General features: G+C 54.1%; 2 protein-coding genes across 2 annotated transcripts in view; one reads left to right on the top strand and one right to left on the bottom strand.

Annotated features, from left to right (window-relative positions):
* SV2A (synaptic vesicle glycoprotein 2A) overlaps positions 1-8,281 on the top strand; it is a 47,492-nt gene extending 39,211 nt beyond the window's left edge. Inside the window, exons 10-14 of the mRNA XM_084823833.1 lie at positions 969-1,133; positions 1,349-1,482; positions 4,158-4,361; positions 5,276-5,435; positions 7,617-8,281. Coding sequence (XP_084679959.1) covers positions 969-1,133; positions 1,349-1,482; positions 4,158-4,361; positions 5,276-5,435; positions 7,617-7,800 — 847 coding nt within the window. The 3' untranslated portion in view covers positions 7,801-8,281. The remainder of the gene's footprint in view (positions 1-968; positions 1,134-1,348; positions 1,483-4,157; positions 4,362-5,275; positions 5,436-7,616) is intronic.
* Positions 8,282-10,806: 2,525 nt separating this feature from the next.
* On the bottom strand, positions 10,807-14,249 carry BOLA1 (bolA family member 1). The gene is made up of 2 exons (XM_084823835.1): positions 14,147-14,249; positions 10,807-13,703 (listed from the first exon to the last, which is right to left on the bottom strand). The coding sequence occupies exon 2, from the start codon at positions 13,691-13,693 to the stop codon at positions 13,247-13,249; it is 447 nt and encodes a 148-aa protein (XP_084679961.1). The 5' UTR covers positions 13,694-13,703; positions 14,147-14,249; the 3' UTR covers positions 10,807-13,246.
* Between the last annotated feature and the right edge of the window lie 8,456 nt (positions 14,250-22,705).

The raw sequence follows: 22,705 nt of genomic DNA on the forward strand, positions 1-22,705 counted from the left end.
ATGTTTATTTTCCATATGCATTTTGGGGGGTGGGGCAAAGCGTTCAGATATGACTGATCCCACCTGCAGCCTCAAATAGTGCAGGCCAGCAAAAGCTGTACCACTGAATCCTTCTGAATCTGCCAACTGGCCATGTGCAACAGCCAGCTCTTGCACCTGCCAGGATTAAAACAGAAGGTAAAGAGGCTCAGCAAGTAGAGCCTCCATATTTGGAAGTAGTGGACCACTGTAAACACACCAGAGATGTGTTGTGGCGCAACACACCAGAGACACGCAGGTCAGCTACTGTTAGGCACAAAACTCAGGGCTCAGTGGTTATGATTGTGTCTCGAGCCTGTTTTTATTTATTTAAATATTTCTATCCCACCTTTCGGTCCCTCATGGGATCCCCAAACAATATACAATCAATGTATACAGTTGATAAAAATAAAACAAAAAGTGGAACTAAAAACTTAGCATCCCAGAAGGAAAAAGAACTAAAGAAAGGAAAAGAATGGCAAAATGGGAGGGTCTTGGCAAAATGGGAGGGTCTTGGCAATACACCAAAATGTCAATCAAGAGGGGAAGGCCATCAAGGGAGTTCCACAGCCTGGGGGCCGCAACTGAAAAGGCCTCCTCCTAGCTGACCGGACTTCTGTTGGCAACAGGATGTGAAGCAAAGCCTCTGATGACAATCACAGTGGGCGTGCAGGATGAGGTGATCCTTCCAGGATCCTGGTGCCAAACCGTACACAGCAGCCACCAGCACTTGCAGCTGCATTTGGAAACAAACCAACACAGATTGAATAATATTCTAGAGTACTACAAATCCTTCTGTGTGCATGGTTCTCAGATCATGGTTCTCAGTCTCCTAGGATTCCTCCCTCCCCTTCCTTCCTTCCTTCCTTCCTTCCTTCCTTCCTTCCTTCGTCTTTCGTTCTCACTCTTCCTGTGTTGTTTTTTCCCTTCTTCTCACTCTCTGGGCACAGCTACTACGGGTTGACCGTCTGGTTCCCAGATATGATCAAACACCTCCAGAACATCGAGTACGCCTCCCGCACGAAGGTCTTCATCAACGAGACAGTGCGCCACATCACCTTCAACTTCACCTTGGAAAACCAGATCCACAGCCGCGGGGAGTACTTCAACGACAAGTGGGTGCCTGCCCCCAACTCCCACCCCCCGGCTTGCTGAATAATTGCTCAATGGGCTGTGATGGAGCCCACGTGATCCTGTGGGTGGACAGAGCTTGGGAGGTCCTTCCTTGGTTCAAATAATGGTGCTGTTGGTGCAGAATCATGGCATGGCTGGTTTATCACCCCCAGTGATAAACCAGCCTCTCTCTTTCTCTTTCTCTTTCTTCTGTCAGGTTCATTGGCCTCAAGATGAAGTCTGTCTCCTTCGTTGACTCCTTGTTTGAAGAATGTTATTTTGAGGACGTCACATCTAGCAATACTTTCTTCAAGAACTGCACGTTCATCTCCTCCGTCTTCTACAACACAGGTAAAGTCCGACACAGCCATGCACAGGACTGCGTTTGTCCCCCGGCACCGGGAGTGGACTTTATTTCATCCTGCACAGAAGGTGGTGTGATAAGGAGCGCCGCCAGGGGTTCAGAAGTCAAGATCTGCTGAGGCAAGTCCCACTTCAGGTGCCCGATGTCCACGGCGGCAGCTTGAGGGGGCTCGATTCTTTTTTGGGTCAAGCAGCCTGTTCCTCAGCCGTCCCTGTTTCCACCTCAGACATGTAACTTCTAGAGTGGAGGTGGGGATCTGGTGGCTCTTGAGATGTTCTTGGACTCCCAACTCCCATCCGCCCTAGCCAGCATGGCCAATGGTCAGGGATGTTGGGAGTTGTAGTCCATCGACGTCTGGAAGACCCCAGGTGCAGGGGTGATGAACCTCTTTCAGCCCAGGGCTGATTCCAATTTCGGAGAAGCTCTTGGGAGTCACATTCCAGTGGTGGGCTGATGGGTAAAGCGTATTTGAGCTTCAAGCTTGTACTGCCAGTAACTAAGATTTAGGAGAGACCATTTTAACTTTTGGAATGGGAAAAAACTGAGCAAAGGCCAGGAAACAACCAACTGATCGGTGGTCTGGGGAAAGGGGAAGGGGCGTGGATTCCCCAGAGGACTGGATTTGGCCCATGGCCCCGAGATTCGACATGCCTTGTAAGGGAAAAACTGGAAGCTAAAATTTCAAAGTCCCTGGGACTGGGTACCTAGGCACACCTACTTTAAACAGCCCTAGATGTTGCAGGCAAGGTTCCTTTGGGGACTGAAACCAAAGTGTTCACATTCATGCAGATTTACTTAAATTCTATAAAGAAGGGCTAAAACAACATAAGCTAAATGCTTTTATCAAAGAAAGATAGAAGATAAAGTTTAACAATCACACAAGCCTTCAGCCAGCAAAGCAAAGGTAAAAGTGGTCCTCACACTTCTAGCAGCACTCTTGGGTTACCATTCATGCAAGTTCTTTTGCCGGTAAAAGGGACCCTCTCCTCAAAGAGAGACCCCGATCCCTTCCATGTCCGAACTTAAATCCCCTCTATCTTGATGTCCTCCCCTCTAATACATATTCCAAAAATGATCTTTTCCACTGGACCACATCACTTCATATGTGTATTTTCGTGAGACATTTTCCAGAAATTCCCTCCTATCTCCGGAAGTGTAGTGGCACATTCAGAAATGCAGGGTCCCTTCATGACTGTCTCAGCCGCGCCCCCTTCTCTGATTGTTCAACCTTGTAAGATATACGGTCTCCAACTGGGATCCAGAAACAGGGCAGCTGAGAGTAAGGAGGGGGATTTCAATTGGATGTCTGAGGAAAGATGCAGGGGTGTTAAGATCTCTTTCACCCACTCACCCTCTCAAACACAAACATTTTAGGTTTGCAAAATATGATACTCTATGGAAGCTTCACCCTCTCAGCTCAGCCCTTGTGGACAGATCCCTTCTCATTGAAACAGTCCCCTCGCACATGCCCTTAGTGCCCCAACATTGCCCATTAGCCTTCCCTAAGCTCCTTCATTATATCTCCCCGTCCAATAGAAACGTCCACACCCAGCTGGATTGAACTACACACAGAGAGAGAGAGTGGTGTAGTGGCGAATTTGGAAATGCAGGAGCTCATTGTGACAGTCTCCAAGGCAGTCCAAAAATTTCAGGCCGCTGTGCCAATCTGTATCCACCAACCAGTTCTAGGAGTCTTCGTCTCCACCAGGAGCACGTCCTTGGTAAAGCGAGGAGGCCTTAACTGCCCATTCCAGGCCAAGGCATCCCAAAGACTTTGCATTCCAACTCGGAACAACGTATTGTTGCTTGGAAAATTCATTCCCCCACAGCCACAGTGAGGGTCGCAGCTGAGCTCAGAGGGAGCAGGGAATTCTGGGGGGGGGGTGGCAGATGACATCAGACCCCTGCTCACGAAACAGTGCTGGGGCTGCGTCCCTGCAAGCCCGGCCTCCGCTACACCACTGCCTATTTCTGACACATCTTGTCTACGCCAAAAATGCTTCAGTTCCCCTTTCCTGTGGTCAAATGGCTCCTTTCTCCTTTTCCTAAAACCAGTTGGAGCCAGCTCTGTTCTTCAGCCTCTGAATGCCTTGTGATAATCTTCTCCTTAGAGCCACCTCATCCTTAGAGATCTGTGTATAGCCTCATCTGATCGCATACATGATATCAATTGAACTCCTTATCCCATCACCTTTCTAAGCTCTAGCAAGCAACTCAAATACCCATCTTCCGACTTGCCCCATTGCAACCCAGGCATCAACCCTGTACAAGCATCATCTCTTACCCCCTTAATCTGTGAACTCCTCGTACCCCATATTGTACCCAAATCTAAATTGCAAGGCCCAAGACAATCCTTTCAGCTTGTTCTAGAGAGACCGAGGGGTGGGGACTGAAACTTGAAGAGTGGCGACTCTCGTGCACATCCTGAAACGTGGCCACATCCTGGTTCAAGAGGAACTGCCAGACCATTTGAAACAGACCTGTATGGGCCAGCACCGAGTGAGCCTAACTGGCATCCCTTCTTGGGGGTGGGGTGAGAGGGGCTCCCACTCATTTGAGGGTCTGGCTTCCTAGTCAGGCTGGCACCCTGGCGCAGCCTCACTTCTTCTAGGGAATGAAGCCCCAAATTCAAGTCCTAACCCCTTGGGCCTCTGACCCGCAGACCTCTTTGAGTACAAGTTCATCAACAGCCGGATCATCAACGGCACTTTCCTGCACAATAAAGAGGGCTGCCAGCTGGACTTCAGTGACGACAACAACGCCTACATGATCTACTTTGTCAGCTTCCTGGGCACCCTGGCTGTGCTGCCGGGGAACATTGTTTCAGCACTCCTGATGGACAAGATCGGGCGTCTCCGGATGCTGGGTAAGGAAGGACCTGAAGAGAGAGGGAGGGAGGGAGGGAGAGAGGGAGGGAGAGTGCGCCAGGGCCGGCTTCCAGGGTTGGCACAGTTGGGCAGCCGTTGAGGGCCCACCCCCAGCAGGGGCCCCCTGACAACAGCCCCTGGACTTAGTCCGCCTCTTCACCACTGCAACCCGCTTGTTCACCTGCCTCTCGCTCTGGCCCAGACCGCGGTGGTGGTGAGGAGGAGGAGCAGGAGATGCCCGGGCCTGTTTTCTCCCCGGCTGTCTGCCTGTCAAGCAAGCAAGTGGGAGCCGTGATGAGGAAAAGAGCAAGAGCGGCTGGTGACAGTGGCGGGGAGAAGGTGGGCTCGCTGCGGGAGGCGGCCCACGGGGGATGTCTTGCCCCAAGGGCCCTCCGAAACCTGGAGGCAGCGCTGCGTATGTGTGTGCGAGTGTGTGCGCACGCATGACTGACTGTGCGTGTGAGTGTGTGCATGTGCAGCCAAGTGTGCACGAGACGGAACGTGTGAAAGTGCCCACAGGCTGGCTGGCAGGTGCTGGGAGTTGTAATGCTAATGCATCTGGAAGACTCCACACACCCCTATATACAGTAAAGTAACTTAACAGAATATTGTTGCTCAAAGATCAATGCTATTGCAGGGACTCTCCCTTTTGTTCTTAACAGTAATTAATGAGAAGCTCTTTCCACGTCCGCTGTGTTTCTGAGCTCTCGCCTGGTTTTCAAATCTTTCTCACCATGAGGTCTAGAAACCTGCTTTTTGTTTATAAAGTAGCTAACTGACCCCCAAGAGACTGGTTTCTGCACCCAGAGAATACTGGGGACAGTCAACGTTCTTAACCCTGCATGGGGACGTTCCTGGCAGTAACGCTCCCATCTTCCCTCCCTGCCTCCCCCCTCTTGCCTTGCCCGTGAAGCCGGGTCGAGCGTGATGTCTTGCGTGAGCTGCTTCTTCTTGTCCTTCGGCAACAGCGAGTCAGCCATGATTGCCCTCCTCTGTCTATTCGGAGGGGTCAGCATAGCTTCCTGGAACGCCCTGGACGTCCTCACAGTCGAGCTGTACCCCTCCGATAGAAGGTAAGCAGCGCCCCCTGGCCCCAATCCCATCTCTTCCCAAAGGCCGCTCGCTCCTGCGTTGATCTCGACATGTCTACGTGGCCACAGGGAAACTGGTTTGGGGCTTGTTGTGACTGAGGCCCCTGACGGAGGCCCCCCTGAGAACTGCAGGCCTCCCCCCCCCCACAATTTCAGCACCCTCATAGGACTGCAGTTCACAGGCGTCTTTGAGGTATGACCCTGTAGCATTGACGGAGATGGTGAACTGGGCATTTCAGAAATCAGCCTATTCCTGTCCTCTTTGCTTTGTGTCCTGCACTGGGGAACCTCTTTGCCTGCCTCTCCTCCCCTTCCCAGACAAGCGGGAAGCAAAAGCAACGAGTCGCTGTAGATCTGTCTTGCATTAGGCCAAACTATCGATAGAAAATGAATGCATGAAATATAGAAAGGGATTTGCAGTGGCAGCCAGTGGGGCGTTTGGGCAGTCTTTCTGAACCCATGTTGCTGTTTTTCTAAAACATGAGGTCTGGAAACTTAGGTTGTCGTTGTTTTTAAAAAAGGAAACTGTTGATTCACAAAAGAGGAGGAGTTTCTACCATGGAGTCCTCGTGTGCTGAAAGCAAGGGTCATTTTACACCTGTAGACCCTGCAATGTAGGACAGCCCCCATTGTGTGCCCTATGGGAGGGAGGAGATAGGGAAGATGGACACCACTTGTGTATGCAATCTGTGTGTGTCCTCAGCTGTCTCCCTTCAAAACCGCTGTGTGGTCATGCTAGCTGACACATATACCGACACACATATATGTTGCAAAGAACTTAGGGAACATTTGGGAGGGTTGTTTTTTTTTGAGGGGTCAACATGGAACTGAGCATCGGACAAAGCATGCCACTGTTGTCGCAGCTGCGGTGAGCATGAGCTGTGGGAGCCCGAGAGGCCGCCTGTTAAATTATGTCCCTCCGCCCGTTGCTACATCCAAAAATGTTGTCTACAGTCCGACCCTCGTGATGATGTTGCCGTACTGGTCTCCTTCCTCCCCACCGCCCCCTTCCCGGTGTCCTTTTGGGATAAGCACTCTGCAAGGGGGAAAGAGAGAGGCTGCGCAGCATTCGAAATGAGGACACGAAAACAAGTGATGCGTTGGATGCACCAGTCACATGCCAGCTGCCAGGGGGGACCTTGGCAGTAAAAGGAAAGGGGGACATTGGGGGGGGGGAGAAGGGTTGATTGCTGCTCCTAGTAGAAAGGCAAAACTCCTGCGTCGCTTTCTCTGGGAGGGAAGGGAGCTCGTAGAGTGAACCCCCCCCCCCCCCGAGATCAGGGACAGCACCAAGCCCGAGTCAGACCTGAACAGGGGAGAGCTCGTCTCCCCTGAGGGTGAGGGGCACAGGGCAGGCCCTCAGTGGAAGATGCAGGTTTATGGCTGGGACTGGAGGTGGGGATGCGGAGTCCCAAGCAAAGCACGAGAGCCCGGAGGGTGGAACAGATCCCGGCTAGCACTGCGTGTCCTGGGGGACAACCCAGTTTCAATGAGAGAAGCTGGATGTGTGCGGTGCTGCTGCCCACGCCCACCTGGTTTCGTGTTTGAATTGGACTTTGGCGGCGGGTGCGCCTAAGAACTCTTAACGGTGCTGGGGAACACGGGAAGCTGCCTTCTGCTGTGCCTGACCCTTGGTCCACTAGCCCAGTGTTGTCCGCGCTGACTGGCAGCTGCAGCTTTCCAGGTTTCAGGCAGCGATCCCAGCCCCACCTGCAGATTCCGGGGATCAAACCTGGGACCTTGTGCATGCAAAGCAAGTGTTCCATAGCTGTGCTACGCCCCCCTCCGCCGAGCTGCAGGATTGTTATTTGAACAAACGGGACTGGCAAATAAACGTTGCCGTCTGGAGTGTTCCCTGTTCGGGGTTCCTCCATTCCATTCCCAATGCCCCCCAACAGTCAATCAGCATTCTGTGGTCACTGAGCACATTCAGTCCTCATCAGGCTGTTTTGGGGACCCCCTCCGTAAGGATTTCCCCCAGCCCTCTTGCATGTGGAGGTGCTGTCTGGGCTGCACAGGCTGCGGCACGCCCCGCCGGGACACAGGCGGGCCGGTGATGCTCAGCCGCATCTTTGCACCGTGTGCCCCCTGCAGGGCACCTGGCAAACCACGAAAAGCCTTGACCACCTGCGCAACTTCTTCTCCGCTCCCCTCCCTTTCCAGGACGACTGCTTTCGGATTCCTCAATGCCTTGTGTAAGCTGGCAGCGGTTCTGGGCATCAGCATCTTCACGTCTTTCGTTGGCATCACCAAAGCCGTGCCCATCCTGCTGGCGTCAGCGGCTCTCGCCGTGGGCAGCTCACTGGCCCTGAAACTGCCGGAGACACGGGGGCAGGTTCTACAGTGAGAGCGATTCGCACCGGCCTTCTTCCGCCCCTGCCCTGTCCCACTGGGGGGAGATTTTAGCGTCGTAGACACCGTGACCGTCTTGTCGTACCATTTCAATGGAAAATCTGTTTTCTGATGGATTTTCTTTCACAAGCTCACTCGCTCTTCCAATTCCTCCTCTTGCCACCACCCCCACTCCCTCCCATGGTTTTGGTGTACATGTGAATCCGCTCCCAGGTAGAGAGGCAGGGGCAACCGAGGAGATGGCAGGGGCAGCGCTCTCTCTCTCCCTCTCTCTGCACCGAATTAATGCAGGGGGGCAGAGGGTAAACCTTCAAAAGGGCAGCGGACCCCGCCAGACCCCGTGGCATTTCAGGGTGTAACACCCTCCCCCCCGCAATTCGCCAGTCCAAGCTGGGCACCCCAGCATCCAGTAGACGAAGCGTGATGTTTTACACCAACGTGTAAGCTTGTAAACAACTCACAGATCTTGGATGTGCCCATGTGCTCTGGACTCTGTCTCGTTTTTCAACGTTCCCAAGAGGCAGGCTTTTGTGTGTGTGCGAGTGTGTGTGTGTGCGTACAGATCAAGGCAAAACACCGCTGGTTTCTCAGCCCATCCCACTGTGTGTATACAAACAACAACATGGCCCAACCTTTAGCGTCTGTTTTTGGGTGTAAAACTAGCGTCGATCCAGGTGTAACTTTGTTTAGCTCGACGTTTCAGGATTTCAGGTAGAATTTTCCGCTATGCCAAGGAACCGGTTTGGCTGCTGGCGAGGGCACCGGGCAAAACAGCCTTGCAGTGTCTGGGTGACGTAAGCAGACTCAGACCCCTTGGCACATCCCTCCACCATCTCCACATTCATTGTATGTCCGTGTAAATTCGCTGGTAGTGGCTCTGTTTTTTCAGGCTGGCATTTTGGAGGTGGATTGCTGAACAAAAGGAATCCGAGAGCTTGCCTTTGACTCTGGGCGATCCCGTTGGCTGGTTTTACACCTCAGTGACCTCAATGTCAAAACAGATAGAAGCGCGCATAAGCACAGGAAAATATGAATCTGCCATCTAGTGCGTTGGGCCGTCCTTAGTCGTTTCACTTGACCCGTGGCAGATCAGGCAGGGATTGACTTCGCCTCATCTTCCCCAACTGGGGGCTCTCCAAATGTTTTGGACAACAACTTCCATCATGCCTGGCCAATGGCTGTGCTGGCTGGGGCTGATGGGAGTTGTAGTTCAGAACATCTGGAGGGCACCAGATTGGGGGAGGCTGACGTAGCACTTCTGCGAGGGCAGCTTTTATTTATTTTGGGTCTCCAAGGCACTTACTTCAGCGGCTCGGGTTCCCGCAAGACCTGTGGCAGGCCTGTGCTGTCACTGGGCCCTCCCTGTGGTCTGATGAGCCCACACGGGACTTAGAGGCAAAGGAGTCTGCTTTCCAAAAAGAGGCACAATAACTTAAAGAGCACAATACCTGTTGGGGAGCTTTTTGTAGATGCCACGAAGGGAGTCTGGGAAACTCCCGTACAAAGAGAGAGGAAGTCTTTCCTTACTAGGACAACTGATTTAAAACTTTGGGACCAAAACTGGGTTAGGCTGGCCTTGGGAAAACTGACACAGCGCTCCTATCTAGACAGGAGAGTGGTTCCTTTGGTTGCCATCCTACCTCCTCTTTCATTATGAACTCTCTCTCTGAACATAAGAGTTGAGGGTTCTGAGGGTGCTTATCCTTCATCCAATGTTGCTCTCCAGATCTTGGCGACCACAATTCCCACCATCCCCATACACGGGCCGTGCTGGCAGGGGAGACAGGAGTTGTAGTCGCACACACTTAGAGGGCACCTGCGTTTGGGGACACTTGTCCCATGCTACAGAATCCACCATCACAGGACAAGGTGGCAGCTGCTGGAGGATCCTAAAAAGCGTTGGTGCAGGGCCTCTTTCACCCGAGGGCTGGATTCCATTTTGGAGAAGATCTTGGGGCCTATGTTCTGGTGGTGGGCAGGGCCACAGGCAAACAGGGCAGGGCTGAAATATCGGAGAGGACGGAAGGCCTGCTGGTAACGGGGCTTGATCCCTCCATGTTCAGAGGCCGTCTACCTGTGGATACCAGCTTCTTGGGACAGACAGCAGGGGAGAGGGCCGTCACTTTCTCTCCCTCCTTGTGGGCTTTCCAGAGGCATTGGCAAAAGACGGACCCTTTGGTGTGGAGCCTGCAGGACTGCTGCTTTTGTTTCAAAATGTGCGTGTATTGAGCAATCTGGATGGATATTTTGGAAAAGTGCCCCATTAGCCGCTCATCCTGTGCAACTGGCACAGAAGGAGGAAGCCAGCCCAGCGTTGCTGTCTTTATAGGTCCAGCTGCAACCCTATTGGTCCCCTGACCTCTGTTGAGCCAGTAGTAGTTGTAAGGAGCCAGTGTGGCGGAGTGGTGAGAGTGCTGGACTGGGAGCCGGGAGATCCGGGTTCTAGTCCCCACTCGGCCATGGCAGCTCACTGGGTGACTTTGGGCCAGTCACAGACTCTTCAACCCAACCTACCTCACAAGGTTGTTGTTGTGAGGATAAAATGGAGGAGGATGTGAGCTGCCGTGGGTTCCTTGCAAGAGGAAAAAAAGGCGGGGTATAAATGCAATAAATAAATACAATAAATAAATAATACCCCCCCCCTTTGGCCATCCGTAGCGGTGGCACTGAAGCACAAAAGCCCCTTCCTTCCTGGCACAGTGGCAGGTAGCAAAGACAGAGATTGCTAGACCCTACAGCCAGAGACCCTGGGACTTGCCTGGCGTATGGCGCTGTGGAACGCTTTTTTCTGCCCCGATCAAGTTGAAACCCGATTAAAAAAAAAAAAATCTGATATCTGGATTTGGGATTTTTCAGTGCAATTCTTGAAATTTTAGGGAGGAAAATTTCTCACTTTTGCTCTGGACCCAAAGAGGCAAGGTATCCCAAAAGGAACTTGGGGGTGAATGCAGATGGCGGCAAAACACGACATTGGCCATCTCAGACCAATCTTTTTCAGAGCTTGTGTGGGAGACCTTGGTCTTGATCCATGCCTGTTTTCTCTTTGGTAAGTTTTATCTCGGTATCCAGTTTCAAACACTGCCCAGCCAAATGTCTGTCAGTTTGAAGAGAGAAGTGTTTTCCGGTGGGACACTCTCAAGCCACAATACAGGAGATTCCCACAGTCTCCACACGTTTTTCTTCCAAATAAATAGGGTTTTGGATGACCAGTGGGGAAATTAAGAGGCTGGTCTGGATGGGTCTTACTTTTCTCTGACCCAGCAGGGATCTTCTTACATTCTTAAGGCTGAGAATGGGTATTATTTTTTCCCTTTCAAAATCTCGATACCTCTTGAAATGGAACGAGCTGTTTATGCCACCTATTTGGAAAGAAACAGATCCATACCCAGTTGAACGTATCCGAGTCCTACGCAATCAAAGTGCACACCCAAACACCCCTCAGTTCCTTGTTCCTTCCCAAATCGTGTCCCTCTCTGACTTTGGTCTCTTTCCATCCTTTTACAGTGTAGCTGGTCTTCTAAACAAAGCCAACATACAAACCATATGTAGTACTGTCTGTATGCAAACAAAGAAACAAAGCAAACCCTGTGCTGTGTTGTAGTTTTTAGATGTTTGTAAAGAACAATTGAAAAAAAAAATCAGGAAAAAAAAGCTTAACTTCAGTTGTGGTCTCTGGTTTGTTTCATTTTGTATAAAAACAGATGCCAAGAATGCTGATTAGATATGACAGTTATTTTAAATGTCATGTTGAGAAAAGGAAAGGGGATGGGGGAAAGACTCCAAAAGGTGCTGTGAATAATAATGATAATTTCACGTTAAAAAAAGAAAAGAAAAAGAGGTTGTGTGTGCAGTACAGCAGGAAAAGGAAAAAAGTTTAAGTCTGGCTCTGGCCATGCACAGACTCCTTTCCCCCCCGGCATTATGAACTCATAGTCAACAAAACGCAATGAAAAAATGAAAATAAAAAACGATTGAAAAAAACAATAAACCTTGCAAGTTTGAAATGTGCAATTTTTAAAACACACACACAAACACAGATGCTGTGTTCTATGGAAAGTGCACTCACTCTGAATTTCAGGCCTTAAAAAAGTTGTATGTTGTCCCTAAATTGCTTTTCCCTCCATGGATCTACACAATCTATAGACCTCTTTGCAAAATTAAAATCAGTGTTGGATCTTCTTTAGTAGAGGTTTGAAATGATCAAATTTAAAGGTAAAAAATGTGGCAGTCTGCCCGGGGTGGGTGGGTGTGTCCATTTACCCTCCCCAAACCTGAAACTCAGCAAAAGAAGATGAAGAAAGAAACCCAGCAACGCTGAAGTAAATGTAGGCTGCAGACTTTGAAACCAGTGTAGCTCTTGGCTCTTAAGAGCTCTGGCTTCAGATGAGCCTTCCCTGGAGATTGGTGCTGAGGGCGTTGCTGAATATCTGCAAACAGTCCAAGTGCTGGCACACGAAGCACAAACTTCACCCCTCACCAGCATTTACCCTTATGATGTTTTCAGATTACTCACAGCCAAGCAACCTACAGGGCAACGCGGCTGGCGTCCTTTGCCAACAGCAGCTTGTGGCCGGGCAGAAATTCAACAAGTGCAGTAGCATCGGGATATCTTAGTGCTGCGGTAGCGTCACCTGTTGAATTTTCGGTCTATCCTGCAGCAGCTAAAAACCTGCAAAACTCGATGAGGGAACACCCTAAAATGGCTAGAGACTGGGGGAGTCCCACGGCGATTGATCAGGTATATTTTAAGGTTCGCCTGTCCTTGAACATAACCCTGTGCAGCTGGTAGGGATCTCTTCTGGCCAGCGTGCGAGATCTACCCTTGTGGGCTACCGTGGACTGGGCATTCTCCGCACAGGAGAGAAGAGGGGTGAGCAACACCGGCCCTTGTGATGGGCTGGCAGCGTGAGGCTCTGACGCTGGCCAGGACTGAAAAGGATACTTGGCCGACATCAACAATCCGAGCCCAGCCCCATCACCACGAGACCGCCCAGGCCTCAGGGCTCCGAGGTGGGCAAAGCAAGGAGAGCGACCCACGACTTCTGCCCCAACCCAGCCTTTCCCCTGGAAAGAAGGGGGCAGCGTCCGGCCTGTCAGGAAAAAGCGAGTGCTGCAAGAGGGGCTCCCTCCCCTGCAAAACAAAGCTGACGATGCTGTTAAGAGGGAGCGAAGCCCAAGGAGTTTAATGTGCTTACATAAACGGCAGACAAACCCGTTCTCGCAATGCCGCAGCCTCTCCCTGCGGCAGGAACAGAGGCCCAAAGCACATGCACGGCGCCCCCGGTAGGAAAGAGCAGCGCTCTGGGGAATGGAGCCAGGGTTTGGCAGCCATGGGGGAAATCGGGGCCAGGCATTTCTTCCTGCTTCTAGCGCGGAGCCCACGGTATCGTGGCTCGCCCGCTGACGTGGCTTCGCAAAGGCCCCCCCGGGCCAGGCTCACATCAATCCCGTCTTCCCGCTTTGCCCGCCGCGTGGGGGTCATTCTTGGATCCCCCGAGACACTCGGGGCTTTGGATGACCTTGGGGTTCTTCTCCCACTGCTGCGGGGTCTTGGCCTGGATGGAGAGGGCGTGGACCGGGCCCGCCAGCTCTTCCTGCAGGATGTCGTTCACCAGGCGGTGGCGGTGGATGAGGGCCAGGCCCTCGAAGCGGCGGCTGGCCACCACCACCCGGAAGTGGGTCTCGGCGCCGCGGGGGACCGCGTGCATGTGGCTGTCGTCGATGATCTCCAGGTGGGCCGGGTCCAGGGCCTCCTGCAGCTTGGCCCGGATGCGGGCCTCCACGGGCTTCTCCACGGGCGCGCCCCCGCCCCGCGCCGGGTAGCCGGCGGAGAAGGGCGGCGGCCGCCGGAGGGCGCGGCGCAGCATCGGGCCGGATCGGGCCAGCATCGGGCGAGGGCTGCAAGGCGGAGGCCGCGGTCACTGCGCCTGCCGGGGCGCTCCGAGGGGCCCGGCCGGAGCTCAGGGCCCCCCCGCCCGCCCTTCCCTTCCCTTCCCCGAGGCCGACGTTCTCCCGAGGCCGGGCCGGCGGCCGCCAGAGCTCCCAGCCACGACCCGCAGGGGCTCGGCGCACCGCTGCCCGCCCGCCCCGGCGCTTCTCCGAGGCCGGATCAGGCCCCGGGCGGGAGGCGGCGCCCGCGCTCGTGGGCCCGATCGGCCGGGGCGCTGCGGAGGGGACGGGGCGCTTCCGGGCCCGCCCGCCAGGCTGCGGGGCGCCGCGTCCCTGAGCGCGCGCAGAGGGCGGGCGCCGCGCCCGGGGGCCGCGCCGAAAGGAGCCCCGCTGGCTCGCCCCGCGAGGAGGAGCCGGCCCGAGCGCGCCCGCCAGCCCCCGCCGCGGCTGACCTTGCGAGCGCGCCCCGCGGCCCCCTGCCCGGCGGGCTCCTAGGCGGCGTCGCTCCCCCCGGGGCGGCGGGCGTCGCCAGCGCCACGTCTCCCGGCAGGCTCCGGGCCGCGCGCGCGCCCTGGGCACGGCCGGCCGCGCCCCCGCGCGCGCCGCGGCGGGGCTCGCGGCCGCGGTCCTCGGCGCGCCGCCCCGGGAGCAAACGCCGGGGGCTTCGGCGGCGCCGGCTCCCGCAGGGCCGCGCGCGCGGCGGCGCCGGCCACCTCCCGCCCGCGACGCGCCCAGCGGGGCGCAGCGGCCCGGGCGGCGCCTCCCCCGGCCCCGAGCTGTTGGCCTGCAGCGCCCATCGCCGCCAGCCGCCAGCTGGGCTCGGTGGGAATTGCGGACCGACACGCGCGGGCCGGGCCGCGGCTGCGGGCGGGCGGGCGGTGGCTGGACTTGAGCCGGCTGCCCCTTGGCGCCTCCTCTCGCTGCTGCTCGCGCTTCACTCCGTTGCCGAACGGCGGACTGCGAGCTCCTCGGGGCGGAGGCCGCGCGCGCCTCTTTTCCCTTCCGCGGGGGGTCCGTCCTCGCCTCGCCCTCCTGGCTGGCTGCGGAGCGCCGGGGGCGGCAGGGCTTCTGTCTCCCTCCGCGCAAGATAGGATCGCGCCCTCCGCCCGATCCGGCGGGACTCTCCTTCGGGCCTGAAGGCGCCTCCGCCCTTTCGTTCCGGGGGCGAAGTTCTGCGGGCCTGAGCCGGGGGCAGCGAGGTCGCGCGCGCGCCTGTCCCGACGTGCCGGGGGTTTCAGAAAGTGCAGAGTCGGGGGTGGATAAAAGGGGCGGGCGGCGGTTTTCTGTGTGTCCACGAGATGGCGAACTTGCCCGTGAAGTCGGCGCAGCGCGCTCTCTCCTCGGTATATTTGCTGTGCTTTTAATGTCGAGAGACGCCTTGGACGGAACGCCGTAAATCTGGGCTTACTCTGTTTCTGGGCTCATCTGGGCGGTACATAACTAAGATGCAATGAAGGCAAACCGGTCCTGCTTGCACTGTGGATTGTAAACTCCTCGGGGCAGCGACCTCCTGCTGGTGATATTCTGTGAAGCGGTCTCCCCCAACCCAGTGCCTTCCAGATGTGTAGGGCTGCAACTCCCATCACCCCCAGCCGGCCAGCGGCCATGCTACCTGGGGATTACGGGAATTGTGGGCCCCAGGTTGGGAGAGGCTGCTGTAAAGCATTTGCGTATCTCGTTGGGGCTAGAAGTCCAGTACTTTCCTTGACTGGGTCACTCCCCATAACTGTGGGTCTGCATGAAATCTGCAAACCTCCCTTGCATGAAATCTGTAGGAACTGTTACTCTCTTGACCTGTCTCAATAAGATAATAACTTAATGGAAAGTTTGGGAACGATTTACTTAACAATTAATAAGCTAATTGACGGCCCTTGTTAATGAATTCAACTCCTCGTGCCTTACCCATAATCCCAGATTTGTCTGGGTGTAGGGATTGCAGCTATTAGGGTGGGTGAGAGAAGGGGGCACTCTTACTATGCTCAGGGACACCACCCTCATAATGATGACTTTGTATGTGTCAACTGGGAGTAGCCCCCACCTTGAGTGCCATTTTTGATAGAAAGGCAGGGGACGCTTGAAACAAGAAAATAATAAATATGCTCAGAAATGTGTCTGGGATCTTGCTTTCAGGGGACATCACTCTGCACATGCTCAGAGGTGCCGTGGATGCAGCCATCACCCCTCTGTACACCATGCCACAGTGCTCCACCGGGCACTGTAGCACCCCACGCACACGCTCCCTCAGTAAGAATGGCTCCGGGGAAATGTTTCTGGCTTTGAGAGCATAAGAATGTTTTGGATCAGAGTAAAAGTCTGTCTAGCCCAGCATTGTGTTTTGTGCCACAGCCAGGCAGATGCCTTTGGGAGACCCCCAAGCAGGGCACAATGGACACAGCAGTCCTTCCCTGCCATTTGTCCCCCAGCAACTTGTGCTAAGGATACACTGCTCCTAAAGCTGGAGGTTCCATTGTGGCTAACAGCTGCGGCTTGATCTCCCCGCATGAAGGTGCCCAACCTCCTTATAATTTCATCGAAGCCCAGGGTTGCCACGTCACCCTTTAATTCACACTTTGCAGAAAGGAGGATTTTCTTTTGCCCATCCTGGAGTCTCTGGCCAGATGGCATCTCTTGCTCCTGACCAAGGGCCAAGAAGAGGAGAACATGCTCGGGCCCAGAGGATTCGAGCAGTGTTGGCAATCCTCTATGCGGGACTTTTGCACTGCCCGGGGTGCCATGATGCACCTAGGGGGAAGTGAGGTTTAAGTGGCCACACCTGGACAAAACAACTCCCCCCCCCACCACCATCAAAGGAAAGGAGACCCCGCCCCCGGCCAACACCTGGAAGGTGATGGATCAACATGAAGCCAAGATTCTCAAGAATGTTCCCTGTTGCCCCCAGCCTAAGCTGCTAATCGCCTCTAATTACGTGTTACAGTCAGACACCCAGGGCGAATGACCTTCTCTGGAAGGGCTGTGGCTACCATGGAGGAGGACCGAGCCCCCCCCCCTGCCCCCAGCCTTTGATGGAGGTCGGGGAGGTGGCAGGTGAAGTTCCCAGCAACTTTTTATCGCTCAGAAAAACGCCTGTCCCTGGTGACACCCGATGGTCACAGCCGGGAGGGGCAGCGCTGGGAGTTCTCCCACCCACCAGTAAGGATGGCTGCAGGTTCTGTTCTGCATGCCCTACGCCAGCCTTGCCCAGCCAGGAAGATGTGTTGGACTACAACTCCCATCACCCCATGGGATGAGTCGTAGAGCAGGGACTATAGCTTGATGGTAAAGCACCTTCTGTGTAAGAAGGAGATCCCAGGCTTGATCCCTGGCGTCTCCAGGTAGGGTAATTGCCTGAAACCTTGGAGAGCTGTTGCTGCCAGCCTGTGTCGACAATACTGGGCTAAATGGAGCAATTTTCTGACTCGGTCTAAGGCAGCTTCCTGTGTTCCCCTCTTCCTTAAAGGCTGGAAGACGGATTGTGCCTGGTGGCGACCTGGGCCTGTTTCATCGGGGGAGTAAGGGGTCCTCATAAGTGAATGGGGCTGCATCACTTTGGGGGGTGCTGTGTCCGGGGCGGTGTGTTGGCGCTGGGCGGGTCAAAACTGGGCAGGCCCCCCCGTGCTCTCTCTTTCTGGCACCCCAGGTGGGCATGAGCTTCAACGCCCCTTTCTCTGGTCGTAGAGAAACTGAAGAATCTAACCAGTTTTCAAATTGGGGCAAAATCTGGCACCGTTCTGCGACGGCCTCCCTCACCAAGGTCGTTTTGGAGGCTGCTGGGTTCTTGGTCCTCTCAATGCTGGACTGGCCCACCGTGCCATCTTCACGTGAAGGATGGGGGAGGTGCCCAGGACAGCCCCCCCTTGGGAAAGGCTATTGGAATGCCAGGGGCTGCTGCAGCGTAGCCTAAGAGCCCTGCTGAACTTAGCTGAGGCCTCCTGGGCCACAGCTGGAATTCTGGCCATTCCGGAGCATCCCACGGCAATGCTGCCAGCATTCTGTCGAAGGTGATCTTCTCCCCCATAACGTGCATCTCCATGGACAGCTTCGCCGGCTGGATTTCTGCCCACTGCAAAGCTGAAAAGAAGGGGGAAGAGCGCAACTTCTGGCCCTCACAATGTTGTTGGAGTGCAAGTCCCATCATCTCTCCCCACCAGGCTGGCTGGGGCTGATGGGACTGTAGTACAACAACATCAGGAAAGCTGCGATTTGCCCACAGTTGTGTTAGAGGAACAGGAGCGCTGCCAGAAAAAAAAAGGTTGGCGGCTGTATGGGATTTAAAAAATTAACTGCATGTCCCTCCTCCCTGTGGGGGAAGGTTGAACGGCAAGTCAGACCGAAATCCAACAGGGTGTTCTCTCTGTCTGTCTCACAGAAGGCCGAGTTTAGGAACCCGTTGACCATTTGCTGACCCCAGCTTTGGAAACTTCCCACCCAAGATATGCAGGCAAGCGGGCGGCGGCGGGGGGGGGTCATGGTGGGTCACGCTGATGCTAACAGGGCGTTCTTCGAATTATATAGCCTGCCAGAATGTATCAAAGTGGCAATGGGGGGACACCCTTGACCCCGAGAGCCGGGGGCTTTTAAAAAATTATTTTTTTGAATGGTGGTAGTGTTTCCTCTGCAACCAGGGGGTGAAAATAGAAGGTCACAGGAGGGTTGATAGGGTGCACCCAGGCAAATGTTTGTTAAGTAGTTAAACAACTTACAGGAAAGACCTGGGTCAGGCTCTCCCCCTCCCCACATTTTTGGGGGTGGGGAGGGGAGGGGAGGGGAGGCAGCTCAAGGAAGGGATATTATGGCAAGATGGGGAGTGGTGACCTGCTCAAATGTATAGGTAGGGCTGGAAGAGACCCCCTGCCTGAAATCCTGGAAAGCGGCTGTGAGTCAGTGAAGACATCCTTTCCCAGTCTGGTGCTCTCCAGATGTGTTGGACCACAACTCAGAACATGCCCTGGGAGTTGCGGTCTAACACATCTGGAGGGCACCTGACTGTTGTACCCCAACAAACACATCACCAGGGACATCACTTCTTATGCCCCTATTTAAACGAGCCCTTTATTCAGAATCATGAGGACTGGAGTCTTGCTTTACTTTTTAGGGAAAGGCTGTCATTCAGTGGGAGAGACCCTGCTTTGCAGGCAGAAGGTCCCAGGTTCAGCTTCCAGCATCTCCAGATAGACCTGGGAATGTCCTGAGTCTGAGAGAGACCCTGGAAGTCCACTGCCATTCAGCGTAAAAGACGCCGAGTAGATTGTCCCGAGGAGGCTTAGTCAGAACGAGGCACCTTCCGTTCTTTTGTGCGTTAGCTCTTGCCGTTTGTGAAACACAAATGTGATGGTAAAGATGGATGAGCTGTGCTGAGCACCTGAATAAGGAGAAAGGTGCCAAAGATAAAAATGGAGGGGAAATTCGGGACCAACCGAGTCCTCTGCAAATCCCCCACGTTCCTTTCCACACCGAATTCTGTTCTGACCCGCCGGGTGGCCTGCCCAGGTTGCTCTTCCTCTTTCTGCTCCCTTGCCTGCCTTTGCTCATCTGGCAATTGGACCTGACATGAGGCTGAGCTCCCAAATGTAATCCTCGGGCTGGGTTTGGTCCCCCTCCAGCACACACGCTGGCAAAATTTAGCTGGGCTTGGCTTCAGAGGGCCTCCGTGAGCCTGTGGCGCTTTCGGGACATCTTCCGCGCTTGTCCTGGGAAGCCTCAGCCCGTGATAGCTTGATCCGAACCCCTTGGCGATCCCCCTTCACCTAAAATCTGCCCCCTTGCGGTGATCCGATCCAGGTTTGAAGTGGCTGTAAAAATAACGGGGAACGTCTTTTTCAAAATGGATGCATTTCCATTTGCCCCTCTGAACGCCTGTCAGTAAGCTGACCGAGTAAGCATTTTCTTACTTTATTTCCTTGAGTCACCATTCTGGAGCACTGTTTTTCAAGTCCCCACGGTTCTCACAAACCTATTAAGGTTGCTTTTAACCTTTTACTGGGCCTCCATTTAGGATTTTTGTTTTCTGAATTTTTGTAAACCACCAGTTGGTCCCAGAAAGATGGTACAGAAGCGCAATGCAATCAGTCTTTTCTTTGGCCCAGATACTTTCCCATATTGGGCCGAAAGGGTCTTGCCAACAGGTTGGTTTCTGGCCCAAAGCAAGCAATCCTCATACTCGATACCCAAAAAGTAACGCTGTTCATAACGGATTGGCCAAATTCACGAAGGACTGGTCTATGAATGCTCTTCGCCATGAGAGTGAAAGGGGCGCTCCGAGTGTTCGGGGGCGAACCACAAGGTTTGGAAAATGTCTTCACTCCCGCTTGGGAACTGCAGCATCCGGCTGGCTGCTGCTGGAGTAAAGATGCCGGAACAGATGGGCTCTGCGGTCTCATCCAGCAACGGTCGTCTTATATTCTCATGACTGATGTGCGGCAACCAAACTCAGATGCTGAAAGCCATTCTAGGCGTTGCCGTGACAGGTCCTCACTGCGTAATCAACTTGGCCCTTGAACTTTACGGCTTGGCCCAACCCCCCAAAGGCCCACCTGAAGGGGCCTGAGTTGGATGAGACGCCCCTAGACATCTGCCGGTTTTTGCAGCTCGCTCCCCCCGGCTTTGCCACATGGCCCCGCCCCCCACTCCTCTGCAGAATAGCTTTTCCTTGTTCTTCGATTTCAACACAAGAAGCTCCCTTGTTCCAGCCGCTGGGCCCGCTCTCCAGCAAAGGTCACAACCTCCCTTGCCCTCCGCGTGACACGTTCGGTCATGCCTTCCCCGCATTCCACACAACCCGCCTCCGGCTGCCCCAGGGAGGCCGAGAGCGAGCGGGCTGCTGCCCCCCCCCAGGCCCTGGACCGGGCTCTGGGTCTCTCCCTGCCCCTGCCGCAAATGCCACGTTAGGAACGCAGCACATGGACATCTCCATCCCAGTTTCAGAGCTCTGGGGTGTGAGATGCCAGAGCAGCCTTGGGGGATGCCAGAAATTGACACGGAGAGGAGGGGCTAGCACTATCTGTGGGTATTATTATTATTATTATTATTATTATCCCTACATTTCTATACTGCCTATAGCCAAGGCTCAAATTAAAACCATAAAACACAACTTGATAAAACATCATATAAAACCATTAAAAGTTAGTAGTTTTGAGAAACAGTACTTCTACATATGCTCAGAGGCACTCTCTGCATGTTCTTCAGGCAACCTCACTGCCGAAACCATTTCCAGGGCTTGAAGGCCCGCCTCCTCTGCCTTGGAGACTGGGTCGGCAAGCCCCCCGTGCCATCTCTTTGGGCGCTCCAGAGAGTGAGTTTCCAAGCCAGGGGCCCGTTGCTTCAGGGGGCACCACGGTGCATTGTGGCTGGTGTGACGCAGGACAGGTGTTCGCCCCGGCATCTTGTGACCAGTTCTGGTTTGGCACTTCCGGGCTTGGCCCACACATCTGCTGTTCCTGGTTGAACCAGAAATGAGGGAACATCGAGCACACACTGTGTGTTTCATTTGGGGCAAAGTGATGCTGAACGTTGCAGGGACAGCTCTGGATCACAAGGTCAAAACACACTCGAAAAAGGAGCAGACAGGGACAGGTGGGAGGAAGGAGGAGGCCCAAGACTGGAGCCGCCCCACCAGTGTCCCTCAAAGCCAAATCTAGCGGAATTTTTACCACTCGTGTTTTAAAAGTTGGCTCACAGTTCCACTTGTAAAAGTTCAGCTTCTGTTGATTATAAATGATTGTCGTTTTATTTCGTATTCACGTATATGTTTTTTAAATGAAGCTGCCCTTTATCCACAGAATCCCAGGGCGGTATACACAGCACTAAAAACAAAGGACCAACCCAATGTAAAAACCATACTATTACACATTAAAAAGCAAGTTCAGCCACCACCACCACTCTTGAACCAGCAAGCCAAATGAAAACCCAACAGTCAGTTCAGTTTTAAAAGAACTTCAACTTAAGGTTTTAAAATTAAAGTGCTAAAATGCCTGAGCAAAATAACATTTCAAATTGTGGGTCTTTCGCCCCCACATTGTGAGCTGTCTTGAATTACAGCGCTTATAAAAGGGCGGTATGTCAGTTTTGACAATAAATAAATAGGGAATACACAATTACATTCAGGTTGAAAGAAACAGCATCTCTCTTTGGGGCTCTGCACGTAATGCACTCCCAGCAGCGGTCTCCTTTGCTGCGGGCGTGATGAAGCAATTCTGGGGGGAGTGGAATCAGGTCGTGGGGTAAAAACATACCTTCCGGAGTGGCTGAGCTCCTTCTGGCCGCTCTGTGGGTCAAATGTGGGCGCCCTCCCAGTGCCCCTGGGACCGATGGCCAGTGAAGGGAGTGCAGGGGGCTTCCTGACGGCCAGCCACACTCTTCCTCGCTGGGGAAGTCGGGCAGTACTGGATGGCGAGCCTGCGCAAAGGCCCCAGAGCCTTTTTCAGTCTTCTTTCAGTCTCGGCCACATGTCCCTGAGGGAACAAGCCCCCTGTCCCTGTGCTCTGCCTGACCACCAGCCTCCAGCCTGGCTGATTTTCTGCTTGCCACCTGCCCAAGGCACTAGCCCACCTGACTCCTGGCCTCGCAGAGCCCAGTCGAGAGAATGGAGTCACCACCAAAACGGGAGTCGGCCCTGGCTGGGCAAGGTGCACGGGAAGAAAAGAGAACCAGTGGACAGGGGCAGGACTATTCCGAGTCTCATGCAGCTCTCCACCAGGGCAAACCACAAATGGGGAACTCGCAGGGCTGGCGTGCAAAAGGGTCCTCTTCTTTGCCATTCTGCATCTCCCATTTTGGCAGGGTTAGCACCACACCAGACCGCGGGAGTGCAGAACGTCTTTCAGCCTCAGGGCTGAATTCTGTTCTGGAGAAGCTCTCGGGGGCCGCTTTCTGGTGCTGGGTGGGGCCTAAGGCAAAAGGGGGTGGGGCCAAAACATGCCAGCATGTTTTAACTGAATGCTCTGACTGCCAGCAGCACAACCTTAGGAGAGGCATTTCGACCTTTTAGAATGGGGGAAAACTGCACAAAAGCTGGA

The sequence above is a fragment of the Heloderma suspectum genome, chromosome 17 (genome assembly GCF_057233095.1).
Source record: "Heloderma suspectum isolate Gila_16-S chromosome 17, 16-S_ref, whole genome shotgun sequence".
NCBI lineage: Eukaryota > Metazoa > Chordata > Lepidosauria > Squamata > Helodermatidae > Heloderma > Heloderma suspectum.